The 18,775-nt window shown below is 43.9% G+C and overlaps 1 protein-coding gene across 2 annotated transcripts in view; it reads left to right on the top strand.

Moving 5' to 3' along the window:
* Window positions 1-18,775, top strand: part of NBEA (neurobeachin) — an 896,160-nt gene that overhangs the window by 715,931 nt on the left and 161,454 nt on the right. For both annotated transcript variants that reach the window (XM_028135810.2, XM_008158996.3), the window contains exons 42-43: window positions 13,052-13,169; window positions 13,491-13,593. In XM_028135810.2, the coding sequence (XP_027991611.2) occupies window positions 13,052-13,169; window positions 13,491-13,593 (221 nt within the window). The remainder of the gene's footprint in view (window positions 1-13,051; window positions 13,170-13,490; window positions 13,594-18,775) is intronic.

Below are 18,775 nucleotides of genomic sequence, written 5' to 3'. Positions count from 1 at the left end.
AGAAGCGGTTAGGGGCAATCAGGAAGGCAGGCAGGCAAGCAGTTGGGAGCCAGCAGTCCTGGATTGTGAGAGGGATGTCCGACTGCCCGTTTAGGCCTGATCCTAAACGGGCAGTCGGACATCCTTCAAGTCGGACATCCCTCAAGGGGCAGTCGGACATCCCTCAAGGGGGGAGAGGGTGCAGGCTGGGATGAGGGGTCCCTCCCCCCCTCCACCGTGCACAAATTTTGTGCACTGGGCCTCTAGTATTAAATAATTTGGAGAAGCATGCAGGCACAAACCAGATGATATGGGAAGGTCGACTTAAAGCAAAAATCACACAACCTCAAGTATAGATGAAAGTACTTCCATAATTTAGAAAAACATCTTGGACTAGAATGAAAAATTTAAAGAGTTATTATAAAAGGTCCTGAAACTTATAGAACATTATGTAACTAGTAATGCTGTAAATATAATACAGACAGCATTGTAGTACCAGGTCAAATTTCAGACCTGGCCTTGATGACCAGATTTTTATAGAAATGTACCATAAACTCAATGATCAAGTATAAAATGATATTCCTTTACATTTATATAGAAATTGATAAAACTCTTCATCACTTGCCTGAAGTAGTATCTTAACTGGTTACTTTGACTTCAATCTCAAAACCTCCACATGCTGCCCCAGAGTATTAGTGAAATCTCTCTAGGTGACCCTCCCTCTGAGTGTCCAGGCTTTCTCATTGCCCATGAGCACCGGAGAGGAGAGGAGACTTGGGTAGAGTCCAAGAACGCCCATGGCAATTACAAAACTTACTTGAATGTTAGTGTTTTATCTCAATAGTTCATCATTTGTTACATTTTATTTCCCAGCCTGTGTTAACTTCACTAAAAAAACGTTTTAAATTACCAGAAATAAAATCGATGGTCAAGAAGAGTGCCAACTGATTTTTTTGACACACCTTTGTATACATTTTCTTATGTGAGAGGCATAAATCTGTAAAGTCAAAATGCCATGTCATACCCTAATGACCTTCCTTGGCCTCTCTATGGTGAAGGAACCATTTTCTGCAGTATAGGGTCTCTCAGGATGGAGAATAACCCCATCCTGAGATTCTCAAGGATGCCAATTAAACTACTAAAGAAGAGAAACCAGTTCTGCTATTTAGATTGCTTTTTAGGTCTTCATTAAATCTTAAATGGACTCCACCATAAGGATATAAACATGAGAAGTTTGAAAGCCAAATTGGAAGTGTTTTCCAGTTCAACAAAGGAGTCAGAAATATATAAACACATTTTGTGTGGTATCTTGTCATCTTCCCTATATGTATTATCTCTGTCCATTTCTCTTAGTGATTTAATCAACCAACAAATGTATATGGAGCACACATGTGCCAGGCAATATTTTATGCACTGTGCATTGAACGGTAAATAAGATAGATGAGCATCATGTTCTCTTGCAACTTTCGTGTCACAGGGACGTGACAGACAAAAAACAAAGAAAATAAATAAGTGCCGTGCACAGAGTGAAAACAAAATGATGTAATAGACGAGACAGTGAAGGTTAGTACATCGTAACTCTTCATTGGATGCCAGGAAAGGCAAACTCACAGGAGGAGCTATAAAAAATTAATAAAAATATTTTAGGAGAGTTTCATTCTATAATCAATCTCGAAATAAACAAGAAAAAGGGAAAGCAGGAGGGGGCTTGCTGAAAAAAAGAGAAGAGGACTCCAGGCTCTACTGGGTTTCCTGGCAGGCAATTATGACCAGCTCAGAATATTGTCCTTTACCAGCCCTTTTTAATGATTTCAAAACTTAATTAAAACATGGATAGCGGAGAAACCAAGATGGCGGCATAAGTAAATACCTATACTGCTACCTCGCATAACAATTTCAAAACTGCAACTGGAAGACAGAGCGGACATCATCCAGAACCACTGGAAAGCTAGCTGAGTGGAAATTCTACAACTACAAGGAAGGATAAAAGGACACTGAGACCCAGAGGAGTTGTGGAGGACAGTGGTGTGGAGACCTGCCTGCACGGAAAGGGCGGGTGGCTAAATACACGACTGGCTTACTCATGGTGCGCAGAGATGGTGGGCAGCTGTCTCGTTCGGGAGGGAAACAATATCTCCCGACTGCACTGACATCCAGTTCCGGGTGAGACTTTGGGTACCCAGACTCATTCAGGGAGAAACTGGACTGTCTGGCAGCGGGCGAAACTCGAGGGCAGCCTTCTCTCAGAGGTGCGTGCAGCCATTGCCGCAGGACACTGAGACACAGGGGCCTCATAGGGCGGGGCTGACAGGAAATCAAGGCTGTCTGCTCCACCCTGAGACTCCGCCCCATCCAAGCTGAACACAGAAGCTCTCCCAGCGGAGACACAGTTGATGCTCACATCCAATTGGCCTGGAGGTCAACTTCCCCCAGTGATACTAACAACAATCTAGGCTTAACTACAACAAGACTGCACACACAGCCCACAAAGGGGTGCACCAAGAGTGTCCACCTCAGGTAACTGAGGAGGCTGAGCCACTGGGCCCTGCTAAGACACCTAGCACACAAAGCCACTCTATCAACTCAAGGAAGCAGCCAAAATGTGGAAACAAAGAGGCAGGTCACAAATGAAGGAAATGGAAGAAAGTAAATGACTGGATATAGCGTTCAAAACCACGGTTATAAAGTTTTTCAAGAATTTCCTAGAAAAGGCCAATAAATTTAACAAGACCCTTGAGGATATGAAAAAGGATCAACTAGAAATTAAGCATACACTGACTGAAATAAAAAATATTATACAGAGACCTAAAAGCAGACTAGACGATTGCAAGAAACAAGTCAAAGATTTGGAATACAAAGAAGCAAAAAACACTCAACAGGAAAAGCAAAAAAGAAAAAAGAATCCAAAAAGTTGAAGATAGTGTAAGAAGCCTCTGGGACAACTTCAAGTGTACCAACATCAGAATTATGGGAGTGCCAGAAGAAGAGAGAGAGCAAGATACTGAAAACTTATTTGAAGAAATAATGACAGAAAACTTCCCCCACCTGGTGAAAGAAATAGACTTATAAGTCCAGGAAGCGCACAGAACCCCAAACAAAAGAAATCCAAAGAGGACCGCACCAAGACACACCATAATTAAAATGCCAAGAGCAAAAGACAAAGAGAGAATATTAAAAGCAGCAAGATAAAAACAGTTAATTACCTACAAGGGAGTACCCATACGACTGTCAGCTGATTTTTCAACAGAAACTATGCAGGCCAGATGGGAGTGGCAAGAAATATTCAAAGTGATGAATAGCAAGAACCTACAACCAAGATTACTCTACCCAGCAAAGTTATCATTCAGAATTGAAGGTCAGATAAAGAGCTTCACAGATAAGAAAAAGCTAAAGGAGTTCATCACCACCAAACCAGTATTATATGAAATGCTGAAAGGTATTCTTTAAGAAGAGGAAGAAGAAGAAAAAGATAAAGATAAAAATTATGAACAACAAATACATATCTTTCAACAAGTGAATCTAAAAACCAAGGGAATAAAAAATCTGATGAACAGTATTAACTGGTGAATATAATAGAATCAGGGGCATAGAAAGGGAGTGGACTGACAATTCTTGGGGGAAAAGGGAAGTGGGGGTGTGGGAAGAGACTGGACAAAAAGCGTACACCTATGGATGAGGACAGTGGGCGGGAGGTAAGGGCAGAGGGTGGGGTAGGAACCTGGTGGAGGGGAGCTATGGGGGGAAAAAATAGGAACAACTGTAATAATCTGAACAATAAAGATTTATTAAATTAAAAAAAAACATGGATGATGGTAAAATAATGAAGCACATTTTCAAATCAAGTTATAAGAGGTTTTATAAATATAATTGTCCTTCCCATGGTCTTTTGGTAAAGGATATATGCTTATTCAGATGCTGCTGCCCTTGTTCAAAATAATTCTGACCTTTGGATCTATCTTTTGGAATTTGCTTTCCTGCACTGTTTACTAGCAAGCAAAATAATTTAATTTTAATTTATTCTCTCTCCTTGCCTCCAGGGTTTACTGAATTTCTCTAATTATCTCAGTATCATTTTATCTTGCTCCTGAGGGCCCCTGAGGACTAGTGTGGTCCCAACCTGAAGCTAGGAAAGTGGTGGTAGAGGGCAAGGGAAACAAAAGAAAACATATACAAACTAGAGGCCCAGTGCACGAAATTCGTGCACTGGGGGTCCCGCAGCCCGGCCTGTGCCCTATCACAGTCCGGGACCCCTGGCTCCTTACTGCTTGCCTGCTTGCTGCTCTCTACTGCTCGGCTCTCTGCTCCTTAATGCTGCCATCGAGGTTCCCACCTCCTCCGCTGCACTCACCAGCCGTGAGGCCGGCTTCTGGCTGAGTGGCGCTCCCCCTGTGGGAGTGCACTAGGCACCAGGGGGCAGCTCCTACATTGAGCATCTGCCCCCTGGTGGTCAGTTCATAGTGACCAGTCATTCCACTGTTTGGTCAATTTGCATATTAGGGTTTTATTATATAGGATTATATAGGATAGGATATTGAATGTGAACTGCAAATGAAAAATAAAATTTAAAAAAGAACCAAATAAAATTTTAGATCTGAACAATTTTTAATTATTATATTTGGTTAATCCTCACCTGAGGACATTTATATATATATATATATATATATATATGTATATATATATATATATATATATATTTTAATTCTCACCTGAGGATGTTTTTTTTTTTTTTTTTTTTTTTAAATATATTTTATTGATTTTTTACAGAGAGGAAGAGAGAGGGATAGAGAGTTAGAAACATCGATGAGAGAGAAACATCGATCAGCTGCCTCTTGCACACCCCCCACTGGGGATGTGCCCGCAACCAATGTACATGCCCTTGACCGGAATCGAACCTGGGACCCTTGAGTCCGCAGGCCGACGCTCTATCCACTGAGCCAAACCGGTTTCGGCGTGAGGATGTTTTTAAAATTGATTTTTATAGAGAGAAACATCCATGTGACAGAGAAATACCAGTAGGCTGCCTCTGCACCTGCTGACCCACTGGGATCTAACCTAAACCTAAGTATGTGCCCTAACCTAGAATCCAACAGGAAATCTTTTGGTGTACAGGTTGAGACTCCAACCAATTGAGCCACCAGGCCAGGGCAGATCTGAAAAAAAATTTTTTTTTTTTAAAATGTATTTTATTGATTTTTTTACAGAGAGGAAGGGAGAGGGACAGAGAGCTAGAAACATTGATGAGAGAGAAACATCAACCAGCTGCCTCCTGCACACCCCCCACCGGGGATGTGCCCGCAACCAATGTACATGCCCTTGACCGGAATCGAACCCGGGACCCCTTAGTCCGCAGGCCGATGCTCTATCCACTGAGCCAAACCGGCCTCGGCTGAAAAAAAATTTTTAATGTACCTCCAGGCCCTGGTTGATGTGGATCAGTAGTTAGAGTGTCCTCCATGCACCAAAGGGTCATGGGTTCAATTCCAGGTGAGGGCACATACACAGGTTGTGGGTTCCATCCCTGTCAGATTGCTTGGGCAACTGATCAGTGTTTCTCTTTCTCTTTCCCTCTCCCTTCCTCTCTCTCTAGAATCAATGAAAAGAACATACCCTTAGAGGAGGACTTAAAAGGGAAAAAAAATGCTGGTTGGTTCAGTGGATAGTGCTTCTGCAGGTGGACTGAAGGGTACCGGGTTGGATTCTGATCGAGGGCATGTATCTGGGTTGCAGGCTTAATCCAGGGCCCTGGTCGGGGATTCAGCAAGAGGCAACCAATTGATGTATCTCACATTAGTTTCTGTCTTTCTCCCTCCCTTCCACTCTCTGTAAAAAAAAAAAAAAAAAAAAAAAAAAAATCAGTGCAAAAATGTCCTCAGGTGAGGATTAACCAAAACAAACAAATAAACAAACAAACAAACACCCATTCCCAATGTGATTATTGAAGGAGCATATGAAGTATTTGTTGAATGAATGGGAAAGGATGGGATTTTGCTTTCTACATGTTTTAGCAACTCTGCAAGCCAGAGGGTTTATTTTTATTTTTTAAAATATATTTTATTGATTTTTTACAGAGAGGAAGGGAGAGGGATAGAGAGTTAGAAACATCGATGAGAGAGAAACATTGATCAGCTGCCTCCTGCACACCCCCCACTGGGGATGTGCCTGCAACCAAGGTACATGCCCTTTTCTGGAATCGAACCCGGGACCCCTCAGTCCACAGGCCTACAACCAGTTAGGGCCAGAGGGTTTATTTTTTATTTTAATTTTTATTGATTGGTTATTTTAGAGAGAGGAAGGGAGCGAGAAAAACACCAGTGTGTTCTTCCACTTATCATGCTCTTTGGTTGCTTCTTGTCTGTGCCCTGACCAGGGATCCAGCCCACAACCTTGCTGTATCAGAGGAGGGTCTAACCCACTGCGCTGCAGGCTGCCTGTCAGGGCCCCTCAACAAAACCCCTCTGGCATGCGTTGTCCTCTGCTGTGGGCTGAGCTCCTCTGCCACAGCAAAGGTTTGGGTTCCATTCTGTCAGGGCACCTACTTAGGTTTCGGGTTTGATCCCCAGTCCGGGTTGACTGCTGCTCAGGAAGTAACCAAGGACCGTTGAGGTCCCTGTGCTCTAGTCATTCGGCAGGGAGCTGGGGTTCCATTGCTGACATGGCCGACTCCGATCCCCGCTACCTCGGTCCTCCATCGAGGGCGACTTCAACTATGGCAGCTGCATGGCGTCCGGGTAGGTCGCCCTCTCCATGGCTCGCCAGGCCTGGCTGCTGCGCAGTCTCCCCGGGGGTGGATTTCTGGGTTCCCAGGGAGAGCAGGGTCCTGGAGGGAAAGTGCTTTGCTCCACCTTCCTTCAGGGCTTCGGGGCTGGAGCGGAGCACTTGTCCTGCTCAGGGATTCAAGGGGAGAGCCGCCCCAGGGAGGCCTCCTAGCTGGGTGTGAGAAAACGAAACTGGAGCCCTTCCTCCTTGAATCCTGTTGTCTTCAGGCATGTGAATGCATTTTATTTTATTTGACGCAGCCTCACGTGCCCAGCCTTGTGCAGCACACAGCCACACCCATCCGCTCCTGCCAGACGTTACCCATGAGGGCGTCCTGGCTAATTAGCACATTCCTCTCTTATTATATAGGACTAGAGGCCCGGTGTATGTAATTCATACCCGGGGGGGGGGGGGGGAGGGTGGTGTCCCTCAGCCCAGCCTGCACCCTCTCCAATCTGGGACCCCTTGAGGGATGTCTGACTGCCCATTTAGGCCTGATCCCGGTGGGACAGTCGGACATCCCTCTTCAGGCATCCCTCTCACAATTCAGGACTGCTGGCTCCCAAGTGCTCACCTGCCTGCCTTCCTGATTGCCCCTAACCGCTTCTGCCTGCCAGCCTGATCACTCCCTAACCACTCCTCCGCCAGCCTGATTGATGCCTAACTGCTCCCCTGCCAGCCTGTTTGCCCCTAACTGTCCTCCCCTGCAGTCCTGGTCACCCCTAACTGCCCTCCCTTGCAGGCCTGGTCCCCCCCAACTGCTCTCCCCTGCAGGCCTGGGTCCCCCCCAACTGCCCTTTCCTGCAGGCCCAGTCACCCCCAACTTCCCTCCTCTGCCGGCCTGGTCACCACTAACTGCCCTCTTGTGCAGGCTTGATCACCCCAACTGCCCTCCCTTGCAGGCCTGGTCCCTTCCAACTGCCCTCCCTTGCTGGCCATCTTGTGATGGCCATCTTGTGTCCACATGGGGGCAGGATCTTTGACCACATGGGGGCAGCCATCTTGTGTGTTGGAGTGATGGTCAGTCTGCATATTACTCTTTTATTAGATGGAATAGAGTCCTGGTGCATGGGTGGGGGCATGCTGTTTTGCCCTGAAGGGTGTCCCGGATCAGGTTGGGGGTTGCCTTGGGGCATGGGGCAGCCTGGGCGAGGAGCCTGTGGTGGTTTGCAGGCTGGCCACACACCCCGGCGACCCAAGTGGAGGCCCTGGTAGCTGGGATTTATTTATCTTCTACAACTGAAACTTTGTAGCCTGGAGCGGAACCGAGCCTCCTGCTCGCTCCAGGCCTTGTTGTGAAGAGCATGGCTGTAGCTCACTGAATGGTGGAGAAGTCATTCTGGTGCCTTGCTGGGGGAGCTCTGTCCTCTGGGACTTTCTAGACGTCTACTCTCTCAGGAGTTGGTGAAGCTGTTCCTAGGAGGCTTCTCACTGCAGGCACTCTACTAAAAAACTGGCTGAAGTAGGGGGAATTCTGGAGGAAACTAGTCACTGGGTACTGTTTGCAACCATATACTGCAGGCCTACATTTTGCAGGAACTTGCTGAGAGAGCACAACAGAACCAGGAAGAAAACCCTTCCTCCTGCATTGTCTCTTCAGTGTCCTTTCCTGACAAAGCTTAACAGTGTGCCAGCCAGCAAAGGAAAAACAAGGGGCACAGATTCATTTACATAGAACAAGCAATTAAGAGTAAATTTGGTGCTGGAAAGCAATCCTATATAATAAAGAGGTAATATGCAAATTAACCCTCTTGCCCTCACAAGATGGCTGCCTACGACCAGGCCAACAGGGGTGTTAGTGAGGGACGACCAAACTACTGAACAAGCAGGCTGTGTGGGGTGACCAGGCCGGCAGGGGGGGGGGCAGTTGAAGGTGACCAGGCCAGCAGGGGTGGCAGTTGCGGGTGACCAGGCTGGCAGGGGGGGCAGTGAGGGGTGACCAGGCTGGCAGGGAGGGCAGTGAAGGGCGATCAGGCCAGCAGGGCGGGGCAGATAGGGGCAACCAGGCAGGCAGGCAGGTGAGCGATTAGGAGCCAGCGGTCCAGGGTTGTGAGAGGGTGCAGGCTGGGCTGAGGGGACACCCTCACCCCCATGCACGAATTTCGTGCACTGGGCCTCTAATAAATTGATAACTGGCATTGTTGGTAAGACATGGAGTAGTTAAGGAGTCAAACTAACTTCTATGTGTTTATAAGCTACCTGCCTCCTATGAGTAAAATAAATGATAATGTGCTTAATGGAAAGGAATAATTGATCAAATATTTATTATATCATAGTTCTCAAAGAGGAAAATAAGTAAAATATGAGTGTATGTGTGTGTGTTTGTCTTTATTCTCCTGGCATACTGGTTTCAGTATAAGGGTGCCAACACAGCTTTCATGGGAAAAATCTCTTCTTTTTTCTGAGATTATAATCATTTTACCATCTGTGTTTTTAAGTGATTTTAATATATATATAATATATATATATATATATATATATATATATATATATTTTTTTTTTTTTCTTTTAGTGAAATAGTAGACCTAGTGAAAGATAGTTTTTGTTGTTGTGGCTGTTTTTTTTTTTAATTTCTTTATTGATTAAGGTATTACATATTTGTCCTCATGCCCCCATTCCCATCCCACACCCATCCCCACACATGCCCCCAACCCCCTGTTGTCCCTAACCACTGGTTAGGCTCATATGCTTGCACACAAGTCCTTTGGTTGATCTCTCCCCTTTACCCCCACCCTTCCCTACCCTCCCTCTGAGGCCCGACAGTCTGATCTGTGCCTCCTTGTTTCTGGGTCTGTTCTTGTTCATCAGTCTATGTTGTTCGTTATTTCCACTAGATGAGTGAGATCATGTGCTATTAGAAATACACTTATAAGAACCGAAAATGAGACAAGCAATAACGGTTATGGTGACAGGAAATGAATCAGTCTGTAGTGAGTTTCTTTCTGGGACAACAGTTCTTTTGAGACCCAATTTCAATGTCAAACAGTTCCTTATGTGCACATGTCAGCAATGATATTTCAGTTCTGGATGGTGGACAAATGGTGGTAATGCAGGTCCGACTCTGTCTGGTTTGGTCCTGGGCAACCTGCAGTGACACACAGCTGCTAACTGCTAGTATGGGAAGGCCACATCAGCGTCCTCCATCTCTGGACTGCTTCTCTTCTGTCTTCATGGCTGGAGTAGTCCTGTCGATTCCTCTCTCTTGCTGGAATCCACATGGTCTCGGAGTTGTTTTCTGAAAATATACAAACATATTCTCAACCAAAAGTTAATAAAGGAATATTTTCTATAAATTTGACTTGGGATCCTATTTCATTTTTTGCCCTGACGATTTTTCTCTGGCTTGTTTTGACACCTTGTGTGTTTTTCATGGGTATCTTGCTTTTAGCCTTACAATTAATTTTCTAAAGTATTAATTTTCTAGATGTAATTTACTTACAGGTTATTTTTCCTTACATGATATTCTTCTACTATACCCTCCTTTTTTGATTTAAATGTTAGGAGGCTTTTGAAAATTTTATAATGTAGTCCTGATGGCTTTTACATTTTAATTTTTTTGCTCTATAATATTACTGTTTTAGGTTCATTACATGGTGCACAATTTTATCATGAGATGAAGTACCAATAAAAATTTTAGTTAACACTTTAGGAACACCTTTTTGTCCAGCACAATTAATTTTTCTAGAATATTCGCTTGTTTCAACTAGCCAATTTAAATTAGCCTGAAAACTTGACTACTATTTTACTGTCAAATTTATTACTCTAACAATAATCTTGTTTTACCCTGTAAATATTAGTGGAAGGGATTATTTGCCTTCTTGAGTAGGTCCTGAGCATTCCTGTTGGTAGGCTGGATTTAGATATCATAAACCCACTTCCCCACACCATGGGTACAAGACAACTCAAACAATTCTTGTTGGAGTAAGAGGGCAGCTGCTGTCGGCCAAGTCTCTGTCGGTCACCTGGGTCCTGATCTGAGCTGGGCATGGGAAGCACGAAGGTGGCTGTTTTATTTGTCTTAAATATTTTTCCTACTTGGCAAAGAAAACCATCCTATATTAGTATTCTTTCCATTTAAAAAAATTATACTGGTCTATGAAATTCAAATCTGGAAACCATTGCACTCAACTAAGAATTTATTAATATAAATTGTGACAGGTCACTATTACTCTTTTGTGAAATGCATAAAAAGTTTTTTATTTAGAAACTGAAAAAAAAATTGTCACTTTATATTTGACAACAATGACATATAAACTTATGAACAGAACTTAAATAGTAGCTAAGGCCATTCACTTTACATTCATTGTCTCCACGTAAACTAACCAGTTACAGATATTATTATCACTTCTTCAGATATCAAAAATCAGGTGGAGTTAAATAATTCTGCAAGGCCTTATAGCTAGAAGAAAGCAGAGCCAATTTTTAAATAGGAGTCTGATAGGCTCTAAAATGTTCCAGGATTTAAATGTCTGACTGCCTCCAAAAACCTTCCAGTGTCTAGGGAAAGACAAAAACTGAATTAAGGTGTTAAAATGGAATTTTCAAAAAATATAAAAGACCAATAGATCATATATTTTGTGTATGTGTACACACACACACACACACACACACACACACACACAATTCCTAGAGAAAGGAAATGTACAAAGGAACTTCATAACTTGTTTTCAAAGCTTAATGTATATCATGTACAAAAAATTCAATGGCTAGTTTCCATTTTCACTAAAGAAATATAAATTTAGTAGATTATACAGAGTAAACCAATGCAAATGTATTGTAATATACATTAGTGTATCAGAAAGGAATGTGTTTGTTGCAGATTTGACTAGCTGTGACATAACCAAATATGAATTTACATGCATCAGGTATCAAGATATCCACACATATGGATCATTGCTGAGATTGTTTCAGTAGCTCAGTGTCAGGGGCCAAACCTCAACCCGATTCCCTGGGCCTTCCTCCCATGGTTATTCAATGCTGCTACAGTTTCCACCATCACATCTCCTTTTAAGCAAGAAGGGGACAAGAGTGTACCAGCTATATATGACTAATTTTATCAGCTTCTCTGAAACATCCCCAACTGACTTTGGTTTTATTCTCATTAGCCAGTGCTGGGTCAAATATCCTTACCACTAGTTGTAAGGGAATTGAGGAAAGCAAGGAATGACTTTGTCATGATTGGCTGAGACCATAGGTTAACCACACTCTGGCCTTGGGGCCAATTCAGGCCGTTCCTGTTGTTGTAAATAAAGGTGGGGTTTTTTTTAAGTTTCAATGGAGCACAGCCCTGATCATTTATTTATACACTAGAGGCCCGATGCACAAAATTCATGCAAGAGTAGGCCTTCCTTCCCCCGGCTGCTGGCACCCAGGACCTGGGCTTCCCTCTCAGCCCTGGCTTTGTCCAGAAGGTCGTCTGGAAGGATGTCCAGTCTAATTAGCATATTATGCTTTTATTATTATAGACTAGAGGCCCAGTGCATGAAATTCGTACACAGGGGTGGGGGTCCCTCAGCCTGGCCTGCACCCTCTCCAATCTGGGACCCCTCAGGGGATGTCCTACCCCTGTGGGATCGGGCCTAAACCGGCAGTCAGACATCCTTCTTGCAATCCAGGACTGCTGGCTCCTAACTGCTCACCTGCCTGCTGGCCTGTTCCCCTAACTGCTCTCCCCTGCCAGGCTGATCGCCCCTAACCACCTCTGCCTCGGCCTCACCACCATGGCTTTGTCCGGAAGGACGTCTGGAAAACATCTGGTCTAATTAGCATATTACCCTTTTATTAGTATAGATTGCCTGTAACTGCTTTCTTGGTACAGTGGCAAAGTTGAGTAATCATACCATCAGGCCTGAAAATATTTACTATTTGGCCTATTACCAAAATATTTTCTGTCCTCCAGTTTAGATCAATCATGATCCATCACCTGAGGTTGACCACATGGACACTTCAGGGATAACTGGGCTTTCATTAAGCGATGAAGGAGGAGGAAAGAAGATACTGCAAAAGAACCAACAGTTATGTCAGGTCACCTGGCCCAACTAATTATGTACAAGATGAACAAATTAAATACATTTTCTGTTTTAAGTCACAGGGTCATATTGAATGTACAACTTTTTTGCTTCTCATTTCCCAATGAGCCAATTAAGAAAATTAAGAAAGGTAGAATTTTGCAAATAGAATTAAATGATATATGATGAATTCAGGAAGATGATCCCTAATTACTGACTTTTATATAGCACTGCCTAAGATATTGTCAAACTAAGTTTTAGACACATATTTTACTGATGGAAACTTTCATTTAAACTATTTATTTTAGGTCCTTGCATACACTGAGGGACTTCATGGAAAATGGATGTTCAGCGAGATACGAGCTGTATTCTCAAGACGTTATCTTCTACAAAACACTGCTTTGGAAGTATTTATGGCAAACCGAAGTAAGTCTCCTTAAATATTTTGAAAGAAAACATGCTCATATTTGAATTCTATTCATTTGCATGGTGTAATTCTGTCTCTGCTTTTCCCCCTGCTGTATTTCTCTCTGTTATGCCCTCACTAAAATAACAATATTAAGAAATTAATATGTTTGGAAATATTAATCTTAGGTTTATCATAGATAAAGTTATACAGAAAGGTGATTTCCAAGAAGATACATTACCTTTATAAATAAATAGTGATAAGCACTTGAAAATGATTTCTGAAGTTGATGGTTTGCTCTCCTGTACTTTTCTAAACCATGAATTTACTTCTTTCCACAGCCTCAGTTATGTTTAATTTCCCTGATCAAGCAACAGTAAAAAAAGTTGTCTATAGCTTGCCTCGGGTTGGAGTAGGAACCAGCTATGGTTTGCCACAAGCAAGGTAATTATATCATGTTATACATTTTCTATGGGTTTTGTAAAACATACTTCATTTTTAATAAGACAGAAATATATATAAGATTATACCATTATAATTATTATAATGAGTTGAGAACCAATGAAATTTCTTTCTTTGCAGGTTATTTGTAGGGAAAGAGGTTATTAAAACAACTATTTTAAGAATGACAGAATAGTTAAGACATAATTTTATATAACATATAAATGAGGAAGTAAAAAATTGATTGAATATCATAGCTAGTATATAATTAAGACGTTTTGCTTGGTGATCTTACAAGAAACATACCAAAAGCCTCATGATGTTTGTAATTATAATGTAATAACATGTAATTTGTTCTTATGTTTCTTCATTAAAGTAATAAAACTCCTAGAGTTTATTGAGATTTATAGTCATTAATTATGGTTTAGTTTTACCATTCCCTAAATTTTTCATCTAGGTATGTATGTATGTATGTATGTATGTATGTATGTATTTAACAGTACATGATTACATTTAATACACAACTTTGGTACAACCAAAAAGTAAAAGACCACAGTAAAATAATAACAAAAAACAGGGCATTTTATTTGCAATGCTAAAGAAATGCAGTAACAGAGACACTATAACCCAAGGAAACTGGAAAAAAGAAAATCCTATATAATAAAAGGCTAATATGCAAATAGACCGAACGGTGGAACAACCGGAACAACCGGTTGCTATGACGTGTGCTGACCACCAGGGGGCGTGTGCGGAACAAGGTGGGCATTGGCCACAGTGGGATGGTGGAACAGGCGAGCGGGGGCGCCAGACCAAGGTGGGGAGCTGGTCGCTGTCATCGGGGTGAGCGTCTGGTGATTACTGCAAACTCTTTGCTCCCGCGTGTCGTGGTCCCGCCCAGCGCTCACACCTGCTGCCAGTGCTGGCCCCGCTCACACCCACTGCCAGTGTCAGCCCTGCTTGCACGCGCAGCCAGCTCTGGAGCCGCCACTCGCTCCTGCTGCCCGTGCCCAGCACCAGTCCCAATCAATCGGCGCCATCAGTGGGTGCGAGAGGCAGGTGCCGGCCCTGATCGCCCTTGAGGGCTTCTCCACCTCCCACTGCTCCTGAGGGGCGGTCGGGGCAGCAGCCACTGCTCACACCCCCTGAAAGCGCCGGCCCCCCTCACACCGCTGCTGGAGCTGGCCCCAATCGCTCTGCGCTGTCAGTGGGTGCGAGTGGGGCTGGCGCCGTCAGTGCGTGGGAGCAGCCGTGGTGGGAGCAGGGCTGCCGGCAGACAGGGGACGGGGGTTGCGGTGTGAGGGGCCGGGCCAAGACCCGCCCCTGTGCCCACCGCAGCCTCTCGGCCCACAGTTCCTTTCAATGTGCATGAATTTGTGCACTGGGCCCCTAGTGAAATAATAAAAATGATGTGTAAAGATTAAACTAACAAAGAATAATTTCTCTGCAATAACACACTGTCACAGAATAAAAACATTGACACCTAATGTTTTTCAGTTTTGAACAGTGTTACACAGTTTTAACTCTCATAACTGAACACTGGGAAACAGATTGATAAGTATCTACAATTAGGGTGAAAGCTAATTTTGAATCAAAATATAAATTTTGAATATCCTTAGCCTGAGTAATTCCAAGTGATTGAAATTATTACAACAAATTAGTTGAACAAATTCAAAGTGAGTTATATCAAAGTATGGTTAATGCAAAGAAAATATGTGGCCAGTATAAGCACCCTAAAACACTTCTTGCCTTTCAATTTATCAACACAACCCAAAACGGATGTGCACAAAATCCATTGACAGTAGATAATAGCATAAAGAGTACAGTCAACAATACTGTGATAACTATATGGGGCATGGTGGGTGCCTGAAATATTGAGGGAAAACTTTGTAAGTATAGGATTGTATAACCACTATGTTGTGCACCTGAAACTAATACAAAATAATATTGAATGTAAACTGTAATTGAAAAATAAAATCAGACAGTATATAACACTGGGGGTACAATGAAAAGGAAAATAACATCTTGGTATTTTTAGAGCATCATTTTGAAATCTTATTTTATTGAAGAATAGAGGCCTGGGTAGGGTCCCTAGGCCTGCTGGTGACCAGCCTGGGGCCTGTGGGCTGGGGCAGCTCCTGAGTTGAGCATCTGCCCCTTGGTGGTTAGTGCGCCGTTCAGTCAATTTGCATATTAAGCTTTTATGATATAGGCTACTAATCTAAGTAGGAAACAGTAAATCTTGTGTATCACTAATATCAGTTAGTTTGGGGCTCCAAGTAACCGAATGCATGACTAAGTGTGGCTTAACAGATAGAGTTCTTTGCTTGTTAAGCTTTTGTCTTTAATGTAAAAGATCTGGAGTTGCTAGTATTGGCTCAGAGGTTCAGAGATGTTGGTATTGTTAGTTGGCCTTATGTTCGCAAAATAAGTACTACTACTCCAGACACCACATCTTCAGACAACTGCAGTAAAGCAGGAGAAAGACACAATGGGTTCTTCTTAGAGCATCACGTTTTCAGAAAGAATATATTTCTCAGAAGCCTCCTGCAATCTTTATTTTAAGTCCCTTTTGGCCAAAATGGGTCACCTTCCCATTCCTAAAACAATCACTATCAACAGGAAGTGTGTTTACTGGCTTAGCCCCCTAGAATTCAAGGAAAAATACGAACTCCTTGTTATCTCCAACTTGAAAAAAATAGGGTGTCTTTTGGCAATGAAGAAAGAGGTATCAGCTTTGGGTAGATAAATGAAGTCCCTGGGAATTATTGCACAGCACTGCATGGATGGAAAGGAAAACTAATCTTCATCTGTCTCCCCTCAAGTAGGCTACAGTCATTTAAAAGGCAGGGACTGTGTCTTATTTATCTTTTAATCTATAGGATCTAGCATAGTACCTAATTGTGGAGGTGTTTTTAAGTTACCTTGTATTGTAGTGTATCTATTCTCTTTAAGCTTACAATATAAAAGCAATTTACTGACATGTGTGCACATGCTCAGATATTTCCCAGTAGACTGACAAGATTAAATTAAGAAACTAGTAGATAATTAAATAGTTATATAAAATACAGGCCAAACGAAAAAGTGCATTTACTCTATCTAGAAAATGTAGTTAATTTTGTAAGACTTGGTCTTATTGAATCTAAGCTGACTGATGATAGTCACTACTTCCTTTCCCTGGTGCTTACAGACTATTTAATCACCAATTCAATAATTTTTCCAGGAATTGACATTAAGAACTCACAAGGAGTTCTATATCCTTTTAAAAAATAATCTGCCTCTTGGCATCTTTCCCAATGACCATGATTCTTCAGAGATTACCAGTATGGGTTTCTCAATGACACGTGTGTGATTTCCTTGTAGTCTTCAACTTGTCTGGCTCTGAATTAATTCAAAACAACCAGAGCTCTTCTACCATCTGTGTTACCTATTATGAGCATTATTTCCTTTTTAGCCACATTCAGTCTTTTGGAAAATCATTATTCTTGATAGAAAAACTGGAAACAAAATAGATGTTCAGTAGTTTTGGTTCTGCTGTTACTTAATACAACCATTCTATCTTAAAATTCTGTCTTCACATGGCAGAAGGGAGTTCTCTGTCCTTAATTCTTAAAACAACCACATTTTAAAAACAAGGGGATTTGCGAGGAGAGAAGATGGTGGCCAAATAGGCAGGCCTTTCTTGCACCTCCTCCCAGGGCCAGACTAGAAATAAAACTAAAGTGGGGAACATACGCCTGGAATTACCAACTGAGGGCCAGCTGAGGAGACTTATATCAGGAAGGACAGACAACACCTGGAGACCAGTGGGAAGGGCAAAGTCCTGAGAGGGCCTGCCGTGGGCAGCAGGCTGGTCAGCCACGAGAGAGGAGAGATCCCTACGGGAGGGGCTTTTCCCTTAGGAGACAGAGGCCAAAACACCAGACCTGAGACCAGCAGCCCACGTAACATCCAGATGTAAAGGCAGCGGGGCTGCTGGCCGCCGTGGAGTCTGGAGCCAGTTGAGGAAAAGCTTCAGTTCTGTTTTGGGTTGTGTGTGTTTGTTTGTTTGTTTTTTTTTAAACCCAGAGCACAGGAGTTTCATTTGCAGCTACTCACCAAGGCTTTGGTGCAGGGAGGGCCATGCAGACTTGAGGTGCCTAGGGAGAGGCTGGGGTGGGAAGCGTTGCGGGGAGCGGGAGGGGAGAAGAGGGGGAAAAGCACAGCCAGGAGTCCTGCATTCGGTAGGTCACACACCACCAAACCGAAACAACCATTTTTCCTGAGAGGGTCTAGCCACTCCCAGAAGCCCAGCTCAGGAAGAGGAAAACCCTGTCCTAGACGATACAGCCAGCTACTCAGGAGCCCTGCCGGCCACACTCTGCATCTTGACCTTTGCAAAATGGAAACAGCTGCAGAGGCCAAGCCTATAGGTTTGAACAGCCTCAGGGGGGCGCTGTCCTAGGAACTATCCTGGGAAGCTGACTGGTGCCTCTACCACACTGGAGAGCTGATAGAAAGTCCAGGATTTCCGCGGATCCCACTGGACTGCATACAAGGATCTCTGCCCAGCCAAGGGCAGAGGAATATTCTGGACCACTCAGAGTGGCTCTGGGACAGGGACACACACCCACCACTCACTTTGCCTGAAATCCGGACATCACCTCCTCCTGATTCTGCCTAAGCCCTTTCACAGACAGACCTGTGAGTGATCAAGATTGACCGCTGCCTGGCCAGCGAAGGTCCTCGGAGGCAGAGCCGGGGAACCGAGGGAGGTACTGACCCAGCCCCGTGCCCCCTGCTGCAACAAACCTGCTTTAAGGGAAGCTTGGCCCCGCCTGCGCACGGTCAGGTCCTGTGGAGACCGACACAAACTGTAGATCCCTGGGGGCTTCAAGCAAGTTACCGAAAGCCAAAGGAGGGGGGCGCGGGGAGGGGGCGGCGGCGGCGCTTGGTGGTGGTGCTGGCGCTGGAGCACAGGGTGGATCCCCGTGGCCCGGAGCGTTGGCCGCTGCCCGGAGAGGAGCGGATTCCACCGGAAGCCTGACTCTTCTGGAGGCTCTCGACCGGGAGCAGAGGAGGACCGGCGGCCGCCGACGCAGCATGCAGAAGGGCTAAGGCAAGAGCCCCCAAGGTCTCTCGCTTTTCTTGTCTGAGCTTGTTGCCGTACCCTCTAGAGATAACATGGAATGCACAGAGGCACTGCAGA

This window comes from Eptesicus fuscus, chromosome 8 (genome assembly GCF_027574615.1).
Source record: "Eptesicus fuscus isolate TK198812 chromosome 8, DD_ASM_mEF_20220401, whole genome shotgun sequence".
In the NCBI taxonomy this organism is placed as follows: Eukaryota; Metazoa; Chordata; class Mammalia; order Chiroptera; family Vespertilionidae; genus Eptesicus; species Eptesicus fuscus.
Note: the sequence above shows the minus strand (reverse complement) of the source record. Positions and strands in the feature narration are given on the sequence as shown.